Source organism: Narcine bancroftii, chromosome 2 (assembly GCF_036971445.1).
Source record: "Narcine bancroftii isolate sNarBan1 chromosome 2, sNarBan1.hap1, whole genome shotgun sequence".
NCBI classification, from domain to species: domain Eukaryota; kingdom Metazoa; phylum Chordata; class Chondrichthyes; order Torpediniformes; family Narcinidae; genus Narcine; species Narcine bancroftii.
Window position 1 is genome coordinate 200,301,129 of NC_091470.1, and position 11,052 is coordinate 200,312,180.

General features: G+C 49.5%; 1 protein-coding gene across 1 annotated transcript; it reads left to right on the forward strand.

Annotated features, from left to right (window-relative positions):
- Positions 1-547: 547 nt before the first annotated feature.
- On the forward strand, positions 548-9,293 carry LOC138752587 (aurora kinase A- and ninein-interacting protein). The gene is made up of 4 exons (XM_069915377.1): positions 548-772; positions 3,303-3,428; positions 5,972-6,116; positions 8,106-9,293. Exons 2-4 carry the CDS (start codon positions 3,339-3,341, stop codon positions 9,206-9,208), a joined length of 1,338 nt encoding a protein of 445 aa, XP_069771478.1. The 5' UTR covers positions 548-772; positions 3,303-3,338; the 3' UTR covers positions 9,209-9,293.
- The last annotated feature ends 1,759 nt before the right edge of the window (positions 9,294-11,052 follow it).

Here is an 11,052-nt window from a genome sequence, read left to right on the forward strand (position 1 = left end):
CCTCCTCCCCACCTCAAACCCCTCTCCACAGCCACTCCCCTTCCCTCCTCCAACCCCTTTCTCCTCCCTACTCTTTATCCCCCACCCTCCCCCTCCCCTCTCTATCCCCCCACCCTCTCCTCCTTCCCCTCCCCCTCCTATTCCCTCTCCCTTCCTATCCCCCTCCCCACCCCACCCCACCCCCTACCTCCCCACCCCACCCCCTACCTCCCCTTGCTATCCCCTTCCCTCCTCTCCCCATCACCTTCCCTTCCTATCCCCTCTCTCTCCCCTTGCTATCCCCACCCCTCCCTATCCCCTTCCCTTCCTATTCCCCTCCTCTCCTATCCCCTTCCCTTCCTATTCCCCTCCTCTCCTATCCCCTTCCCTCCCTAACCCCCTCCCCCTCCCCTTGCTATCCCCCTCCCTTTCCTATTCCCCTCCTCTCCTATCCTCCTCGCCTCCCCTTCCTATCCCCCTCCTCCCCCCTTCCTATCCCCTCCACCTCCCCCTTCCTATCCCCTCCACCTCCCCCCTTCCTATCCCCCTTCCCTTCCTATTCCCCTCTTCTCCTCTTCCCCTCGCCTCCCCTTCCAATCACATCCTATCCCTTCCCCTCCCCCCCGCCGATCGGCCAAGGGTCTCGCGCACCCAGCGGTAGGGGGCGGGAGCCGGTCCGCGCGTGCGCGGTGGAAGGGGGCAGTGACACTCCGCCGGGCTGCGGGCGGGAAAGGGCCTGGGAGCGGGAGCAGAGCCGAGTTTCCCGGAGGCCGCCCGCAGCGCCCGGGCTGCGGTATGTACTTTAAACCGCTCACTCGGGGCTTCGGGCGAGCTGCGAGCCCGCGTCCCTGGTGGTTTCGCAGGAGCGCGCCAAGGGGCAGAGGCGCGTCTCCGCGAGGCTGGGGAGCGCGTGCACGCTGGAGGGGGCCACTGGGGAAGTGGACGCGGGCGGCAGCGCGGGACCGTGGCGCGCGTGCCCGCGCAATTGGGAGCGCGTCGCCGCGGAGCGCGTGCCCGCGTTATTGGGGAGCGAGTGCCCGCAGGGTCTGGGAAGCAAGTGCCCACGTGGTTGGCGGAGCACGTGCCCACATCATTGTGGAGTGTGAGCTCGCGGGGTGGGGGGAATGTGTGTCCATGGGCGGACACGTGAAGTCGAGGTGGAGTTGGTGAGCGCATGCACGCGGAGCGTGTTCGTGGATCCGGTGTACCGTGGCCCTGGGTCCATGGTCTTGATGCAACCATTGATGGATTGGAGAGCAGCGGAATAGTACAGAAGGAATCCTTTCAGCCCATCAGATTAATACTGGATGATATCCCTCCCTCAGTCACTGGCCACCATAATCCTCCTTGAACCTTCTCCCACTATCCCTTCCTGATCTAAGACCACTTTTTAGCACCTTCCCCTGTGACAGAGGTACGGGTCGCACTTATCCAAGAATCAAAATATACACGTTATTCAGGCAGGCCCTGGGTTACGAACATCCAACTTACAGGCAACTTGTACTTACGAACAGACCACGCAGCTTCAGTGGTTCATCGACTTGAGGAAGGAGAACGCCTTCCACCATTTTAAGTCAAATCATAATTATTTACCCTTGTACCCATGCCTCCAAATGATGGAAGAAAAGCTGTGTACAAACTTGATACCTACTTCAAAAAATTTGTCTAACTGATGCTAAATAAGATCCGTACGTACCTGTTCCAACACCTACAAATTCAAGTTAAAGACAGACATAGGAGCAGATCTTGTTTGTAACTTGGGGACTGCCTGTACTTCAAATTCCGTCTGTCATAAGGCAAGCAAAGAGTCGCCACAAACTTGTCCAGTGCCCCGAACAATAGAAGAAAGAGAAGCAAAATGGAGTCCCTTCAGAGATACTGAGTGCCCATGGATTTGCCTCCCATGCTCCTGCACTGCACAGACTCCTGTTTGATATCATCAGCAACCTGAACCCCAGATCCAAATCTCTGAGACGATCGGAAACCTTCAACACCTGAGACCCTTTGTGAGCCCTTTCTTGCCCGCAGCTCCCTCTCAAATTCTGGTTCTTATGAGCAAGTCTCTAGCGGCCCGCAGCCTGTGTGGGTCCTTCAGCTGCTGAGCCCCACTGTGGTCACCTTCTTGTTGGATTGTCTTCCAGGTTTTTCCTACTCAATGGAGGGCGTCCTTCCTGTTTCTCGTGCCCTGCGCCGGTCCGCTATTCCCCCGGAGTCTCTCACTCCTCTGGGCCACTGACGAGTCCGGGTGCTTCCATCTTGGGCACAGTCCCTCATTGCTGCAGGATTTTAAATAAAAATGCTGTACGGAGCCACAGGCATTAGGGCTGGGTGGTTGAACCCTTCGGGGCGGCGCTGTGTCTTCGGGTCTGCAGCAGCACCACATTTTTCCTAATAATCTTCACATCTTTGGGATATGTGACGAAACCAAAGCACCTGGTTTTGGGTGGGGGGGGAGAGATGGAGAGCAGGGGGCTGGGGGGTGGTGGGGGGAGTTTACAAGGAGAGCTTGCAAATTCCACATAGGATCAGACCCAGATCTCTGGAGCAACAAGGCTTATTGCCTTAGGAAAGACCGGCTGAGTTATTCCAGCATTTTGGGGGGATTTTACTACAGTCGTAGCATCTGCAGACTTTTGTGTTTCACACAAGTTTTTACTCAACCTGGCTATTGTCTGAGGCAATGTCAAAATATATCTTTGATGTGCTTTGATGCTGGAGTTAACTGAATGCTTGTGCTCTGCTCCCATCTTCAGAGAATTGTCTGATTTTGTCCCATTTCTAAATTAAAAAAAAAATTAGACATTCACCACGGTAACAGGCCATTTTGGCCCATGCTGCCCAAATACATCCAATTTACCCACAAACCCAGATATCTTTTGAACGATGGGAAGAAATGAGCCCCCCCCACCCAGACACGAGAAGAACATTCAAGCTCCTTACAGACTGCACGGGATTCAAAGCCTGGTCCAAATCGCCGTAGCATTAATCACTAAGCCAACTGATTTACTGCTAAAACCCTCCTTTAGTCATTTGGCACTTGACTCCTGACATTCTCCTAATCAATCCTGGACCCTTGATATTCACAAGCCCAACTAAAACTCTGCTGCCCAATGGATTCTGTACCAGAAGCTGTTAGTAGACTTGATGGGCCAAATGACGTCCCTCTGGGCTGTGACAATCATGGAGCCGTGGGTTGAGACTGCATAGTTCATGGCTCCTGAGACTAATGGGCCTGGGAGCCTATGCGGCATCAGAATCTCATGGAAGGGCAAGGCCAAGCATAGTGTTGTCTGACACAACCTTGCTTGTGATCCTTTCCACAGTCGCTCATACCAGCATCGTCTGACACAATCGTTACAATGAAACGCCGGAGGAAGTATGAAAACCAAAAGGTGGAGGAGTGTGGGATTTGGATAGACACAAAGGAGCTAAAGAGAAAAAGAACACAGGTCAGTAAACTTGGGAATGGGGCAGGGTGGGAATGTCACTACACTTAAATTTGCATTAGCTGCTCAGGTGGCCAGAATACCTGACTGTATTCTACCCCAATGCGGCTGTTGGGTGGCCACCTGAAAATGGAGAAACCGGCCCTGAGGAGCACTTACCAAACCCTCCTCGGGTAGGTATATTCTCCGGCTCGGAGCATTCCCCGTTTCACATAAACGCAGCATCATGAATGCAGCCCAAGACAATCCTTCTCAGATATTTAATATAAGATTTAATATCCTATTAAATATTGTTTCTCTTGCCATCAGGTAGGTAACAATTTAACAACAATGGCTTATGTTTCGTTAGTGATTTTAACGTTACAAAGCGTTTATTTGGTTTAAAAAAAACTACTTTGGGGCATTAGATTACATAACCAAAATCTCGGTAAAAAAATAATGCATTGGTTCCAAAACTCAGAACCTTGACAGCTGAAGGTACAATTAAATGCTGACATAAATAAGAGGTCAAAATTAAAGGTCTGAAGATATCTCAAAAGAGATGCAGGGCTTGGAGAGGGAAAGGGAACACAGCAGTGAGACTACGACCACAGTCCACAGGAGCCGGCATTCGCTAGGACGCAGCTTTCCTTCAGCCGGCACGTTCAGGTGACAGAGAGGCGTCTTCTCCGCGGCCACCTGAATATCCCAGCTGCACTGCCCCAGCCACGTCTGCCAGCGCATCATCTGCATCCGAGCACCTGAAAGTGGCTGGATCTTTCTAATTTTGTTCCCTTGTTCTGACTTGCTGAGATATGGACCGGCCACACTTGTGTCTATCATCACCTCCACTCACTGGCTTCAATCCATTAACAAACCAGATTTAAAACTTTTTCCCTTTGCATAGTTCTCACTTCTTCTTGCAAAACATGTTGTTTCCCCTCTAACATCATCAACTCGGCCCTTAACTGCATCTCCTCCATTTCCCGCTCATCTGCCTTTGCCCTTTCTGATTCCCATTGTCCCCGCCTACCGCCCCAGCAGCTTTCACATCCAACATATTATCCTATGCAATTTCCGTAACCTGCAACATGATCCCACCACCAGACACATCTTCCCTTCCCCACATTCCAAAGGGACTGTTCTCTCCGTGACTCCCTTGTTCAATCATCCCTTCCCCACTAATTTCCCCTTCAGCACCTTCCCCTCTGACTACTTGCGTCCACACCTCCCTCCCTCACCACCATTCGGGGCTCCAAACACTCCTTCCAAGTGAATCTGCTGGAGTTATTTACTATATCTTGTGCTCCCATTTGGCCTTCCCTACATCGGAGAGACTGGGAAATCGCTTAGCTGAGCACCTTTGCTCTGTCTGCATCGATGAAAGGGGTGGGAGTGTGGAACAAGCTGCTAGCTGAAGTTGTGAACGCGGGCTCAATTTTAACATTTAAGAAGAATTTGGACCGATGCGTGGATGGGAGAGGTGTGGAGGGCTATGGACTGAGTGCAAGTCAGTGGGCAGTAAAGCACAGACTTGAAGGGCCTGTTTCAGTGCTGTAATATTCTATGGTTCTAATCCTCCTCATCTTTTTACCCCATAACCCCATCACTTGTTCTTTCTTACATGCCTACGAACTTCCCCTTTTGATTCCTTTTTCCACTCAGCCATTGTAATTTACAGTATCTCATTAACTTACTGGAGCACCAAAGGAAATCTTCACACTGAAGTGCATTGGGATGCTTCATTTACATCAAATGCACTATCTAGATGCAAGTTGGCATGATTTCAATGGTCAAACATTTTGTGGTTTAATTGATGGGTCATTCCCAGCATTCATTCATTACTGTGGTACAGGTAAACAATCCTTTATCCAGAACCCTTGGGGATGGTGTGTTTTGAATTTTGGATTTTTACGGATTTCAGAACAAATGCCAGCTGCCCCAGATTTAAGCCCACCCGAATTGTGCTGCCTTATCTACCCCCTTCCAGTCGCGCTGGTGTCTCTCTCCCCCTTGCCCACCCGAGTCGCGCTGCCGCCTCTCTCCTACCCAGCCCACCTGAGGCGCGCTGCCGTCTCACTTCCCCCTTACCCACCCAAGTCGCACTGCTGTCTCTCTCTCTCCATCCCCCTCGCCCACCCGAGTCGCATTGCTGTCTTTCTTTCCCACCCCCACCCCCCACCTTCTCTCTCCGCTGTACCAGCTACAGGAAAAATAATGCCGATTTTTGGAGCTTTCCGGATTTTAGATGTCCGGATAAAGGATTGTGTACCTGTGTAATTACAGCCATCCCAGTTAGTGCATCAAATTGTTCCTGCACCTCAAATCCCGAATCAAGATCTAACCACCTCCTTCCTCCATTGCACCAGTCAGTGGTGGGCCATTTGTCATTTTGGTCCATTTGAGAGTTGATTAACATATAGTTTCTAAATAGCCTTTTGGACATTAAGAAGATGAACATGATTTACTTTCTGAGGGTGAGTTGGGTCCTACGAGTGTTTTCATCTGTTGTGTGTAGTGTGCAAATCACACCGTTTCTCCTAACCTTATAAACATTCCTTTTTCAGGCCCATTCCATTTCAGAGCTTTTGAACCCTCTGTCCAGAAGCAAATACAACATTGCAGTGGCTTTAAATCTCACGCAGACGAAAGCTCCACAAAAGCGTGTCAAGCAGACAACGGTCTCTTCCTTCTTTTTGCCAAAGTCCAAAGGTAACTGGCTTTCCTTCTCTGTGCCGTGGAGCTATGGCATTTGCAATGGGTTCAAAACGCTCAAGTGAAAGAGATCTTTAACCCATCCTTCTCCAACATTACAGTGTGCTCCCTGCTGGGCAATAAAGAACGATTAAAGGCCCCTTCCCTTCTCCCCCAGCCTTTTTCCTGCTTTTTGCCTGTGGAAGGGCTCGTGACCAAAACGTTGGTTATCTCACTTTACCACCTAAGCGAAACCTGCTGAGTTTCTCCAGCATTTTTGTGTTTTACTACACCCACAAATTCAACAGACTTTCATGTTTAAACCCTCTCCCCTCCCCCACCCCCCCCCAATTAAAGGGATAAGGTGTTTATTAGATCATTGCCAACATTTCACGACCCACTATGTGTTTGAACCAGTTCTTTAATGATCTAGTTAGGCCCCCTTCCCAGGATAGGTCGTTTGTAAGCTTCATGAAGTGAACACCAATGCCCACAAATCTCATCGACTAAGGCTTAAGGGGAAGTTTTAACTGCCGAAAATGGCAATTCTTCTGAAGCACCATCACTCCAGCAGTTTCCAATAAAAAAAATCCAGCAATAGCAATGTAATGTGAGCTTTTTAGCTAGTTGAGGGAAAGAGGTCAGTCTTAACTGTATAGTGGTAACCATGGAATTTTGTCAAATTTCTGAATGACTCATCGTCTCTGATAATCCAGGGCTCTAATTATTACAGCCTGTCCCAACAGTACGAGATTCATTCATCAGTATCCCTCTGAGATGGCACTAGTTTAGTCTCCTCATTGAACAGGTAGCACTTCCTGGATGCTGACCCTCCAACACTGCTGAACCACTCTGCCTCGGACATGGGTGTCCTCCCTTGATACATTTGGCAGCGTAGTCCTCACATTGTGTTGGCCCTCTAACTGTACAGCTCTCTCAGCACTACCCCTACCGTGGTGCGGAGTTCCCTTGGCCCTCCCACCTCCCTGCAGTTTGGAGAGAATATCTGCCTCAGCGCCCTTTTAGGCAATGAGGTCTGGATTCCCAGACTCGGGGTGCGGGAAAAAAACTATGCCCCCCACCAAGTATCTCAATACTGAAACAGCTTCTTCGGCCCATGAAATCCATAGTCCTGTTAATATCCTGCACTCTTACCTTAATGAAGGGTTCAATCCTGAAATATTGGTTATGTGCCTTTTATCTCTTCTAAGTGCAGGTACTCCCCGGCTTGCGACCTATGCGACTTGTGCGCATTTGACTGAATTTTTAAAAAAATATGTAATAGAAAAAATATAAAATTTACATGGTTTATGTTGTATTTGACAAACTTTAACAGGGATACAGGGCATGAAAGAGCCAAAATGTGCATGCGTACTTGGTTAGTCGTTGTCCCGGGGTCCATGGGCTGGGTGCGGTCATCTTGATTCCTGTGCGCATGCGCGAGTCTTCAGTTGGCGCATGCACGATGGGTTCACGTATTGGAGTTTGGTTGGCGCATGCGCGAGAGTTAAGGGCACAAATTCAATAACGTCAGGGCACTTAACTCTTGCGTATGTGCCAAATGAACTCCAATACGCAAACCTACTGCACATGTACCAACTGAAGACTCATGCATTCACACAGGAATCAAGATGGCCGTGCTCAGCCTATGGACCCTGGGACGACGACTAACAAAGTAAGTACGCATATTTTGGCTCTTACCTGCCCTGTATCCCTGTTATAGTTTGTCAAATACAATATTTGATTAACAAGTTTGCTTTAAGACTTTGGTGCTCCATGTGCACGGGCAAAATTTTGACTTGTGTCCATTTCGAGATACAACCTGCAGTCCCAGTTATGGTTGTACATTGGGGAGTACCTGTATGCTTTTGGACCTTCAGAGTTTCTCCAGCAATTTTTTTAACAACATCCTGCACCTTGTCTGGTGCTATCACACCCATGCAGGAATGTGACCCAGGTGAGACCGAAGCTATTCATTGTTGGTTACCTTTGATTTGTGCTCCATAGGGAACCCTGGAAATCCCCCACATGAATCTAGACTTCAGGCAGTGGGCACAGCCTCGCCATTCAGAAGCACCACTGAGGAAGAAATATATGCAAGTCAGCCTGAGCTGAGTGTGGTTGCCAATCCCTGTGGAGACCGCCTTGACTGCAGCACTCTGCTGGGTGGCAGCGAGGTGTGCCCCACAGCCCTGAGAGAGGCCTGCCTTGGCATGGTGGAGAATAACCAGCAGATCAACAAAGCATCAGGATCAGTCGAGCGGACTTCATGGGCATTGCACCACACACAGCAATCCTGTCACAAAGCTGCCACAAGCAGGGTAACAGGTGAGTTGCAGTCAGGCACTACGGGGGAAACTGGTGCATCCACCAAAGGTCCAATTCTGTTTCCTGATGATAGTACCAAACTTGATTTTACTTACGATTCACAAGGGAACAGAGTTATTTCACACAGTGAGTCAGCAGAGCCCACTGATGAGAATTCCCTGCCAAACCAGGGAGCCCGGCCTTGTGCTGACTCTGAAACCATGGGCACAGAGAGCTTCAGAACAGAGTTACTGGACTCCGCCACACAGCACACTACAAGCAGAGCACAAGGGTTATGGGAAAGGAAAACTCTGCTTTCACCCAAGAAACGAAACTCGGCTCCATTTCTGGACGATAAGGAAAATATTTTCAAGCCTTTCATGGGAAAGAGAAAGCATTGGAATCAGTCATCTGGGAAAAAGCACCGGTTGCCATTGGGAACCACCTCTGTCCTGCATTGTCCGAGTGTTTGCCATGACAAGCCCATGGCTTTTATAAGGCGACAAGGGTCACCCAGTGAACAGTGTGAGCTGTCTCTATTGTTCAGCCAAGATTCACAGGGAAAAAGGGTTATCTCCCACCGGAGTACAGAGCCCAGGAGCAGGGCGGCTCCTTCCAACGTCCACAGTGCTGTCATCGGGAACATTGGTCCTCCACATGCTCGACTGCCTTATTTGGATCTTGCTCTGTGTAATTCACCACCTCCATTGGAACTGGAGGATGATATCATATCCTCTCCACTGTTTACACAGGATTCAGAGGGCCAGGTGGTCATTAAGCACAGTTCAAGAGCAATTAATTGATTTTTGCTCAGTTTTTGGTCTCCTTGCCCTGAATGTAAATGGGAACTTTAAAAGGAATAAAGATTATTTTCATTAAACAAGAAAACGTTTGCTTAATTCCCAACATTTGAGTTGTGTGGCAGTCCAGCCAGGGACAGAAGCAGCACACAGATGCTCCGTCCTGAAGCAACAAACTACAGATACACAATCCTTTATTCGGACATCTAAAACTGGAAAGCTCCAAAAACTGGCATTTTTTTTTCCTGGTGCTGGTAGAGTGGAGGGGGGGAGAGAGAGAGAGAGATGGCAGTGTGACTAGGTTGGACGGGAGGGGGAGACAGCAGCGTGAATCGGGTGGGCGGGGGGGGGGAGAGACAGCAGTGCGACTCCGGTGGACGAGGGGGGAGAGACAGCAGGGCAACTCGGGCGGGCGGGGGGTAGAGAGACAGCAGCGCGAATCAGGTGGGCGGGGGAGGAGCGAGAGACGGCAGTGCGACTCAGGCGGGCAGGGGGGAGAGACGCCATCGTGACTGGAAGGGGGTGGATACAGCAGCACAATTCGGTTAGGCTTAAATCTGGGGCAACTGGCTTTTGTTCTGAAATCCGGAAAAATCCGAAATTCAGAACACACTTCAAGGAGAAAGCTCAGGCCCGAAATGTTGGCAATATAACTTTGTCTCCTATAGACGCTGAAAATACTGGCTGAACTCCTCCAGCATTTCAGGGTGTTTTTGCAACATTCACAGCATCTGCAGACTTTTCGTCTTTCTACTTAGAATATTGTGTTCAGTTCTGGTCACCCCATTACTGGAAGGATGTGGATGCTATGGAGAGGGGGCAGAGGAGATTTTCCAGGTTGCCTGGATTGGAAAATAAGACTTTTAAGGCAAGGTTAACAGGGCTGGGACTTTAGTCTTTGGAGTAAAGAAGGAAGAGAGGAGACTTAATAGAGTCAATAAGATTCTGAGAGGCATTGATAAAATAGATAGTCAGAATCATTTTTCCAGGACGGGAGTAGCAAACACCAAAGGACATCTGTACAAAGTGAAAGGTGGAAGGTTTAGGAGAGACATCAGGGGTAAATTTTTTTTATGCAGAGTTGTGGGTGCCTGGAATGCCATGCAAAGGATGGTGGTGGAGGCTGGAACAGTAGGGCCATTTAAGAAACTTAGGCACATGGATGAAATAAAAACAGAAGATTGAGGTAGGGAGGGTTTAGTTTAGTAGGAAGGGACTGTACCGTGTTGTAATGTTCTACGTTCAATATTTACCTACTCACAACAATCCTGTCTATCTGCAGCCCCCATCACTAGTTCAGATAGTTCATGTCAACCTATAGCCTGGGGGTTCTGACTCTGATACTCCTGTATCTCTTTTCCCGATGGGAGTAGCTGAAAGATTCTGTTGCTGCACTGCCAGAGTGCTGCCAGCAGGGGGCCTCGGTGACTGTGGTTCTGAGTTAACATGGGAGCTCAGGGCACAGGAAAATGAGGTGGACGAATAAGGTGCAGAGATATCATGAGGCTGGAGGAGATTGCAAAGAGCTCCTGGGTTCCACTGTGGTGTAGGAGGTAGTGTTGCTGCCGTCATTAAAGAGTAAACTGCTGTAACAACCAGCGGGTCACGCAACATACGTGGAGCAAAGTGAACAGTTGGGGTTTCAGGTTGAAACATCGCTTTGCAAGATATAGGAGCGGAAATAGTCCAATCAGCCCATCAAGTGTCTGCTCTGGTGTTCTATCATGAGCTGATCCATCCTCTCACTCCCCGGCCTTCTCCATCTTTGATGGCCTGACTAATCAAATACCTGTCAATCTCTGCCTTAAATACACCCTTGGCTTCACTTTCACAGCCACCTGTGGCAA

Excerpts from the sequence above, each read along its gene's own strand:
- LOC138752587 (XM_069915377.1), top strand. The coding sequence starts at position 3,339 with ATGAAACGCCGGAGGAAGTATGAAAACCAAAAGGTGGAGGAGTGTGGG. Across the intron at positions 3,429-5,971 it reads TAAAGAGAAAAAGAACACAG|GCCCATTCCATTTCAGAGCT; the intron begins GTCAGTAAACTT and ends TTCCTTTTTCAG. Across the intron at positions 6,117-8,105 it reads CTTTTTGCCAAAGTCCAAAG|GGAACCCTGGAAATCCCCCA; the intron begins GTAACTGGCTTT and ends TGTGCTCCATAG.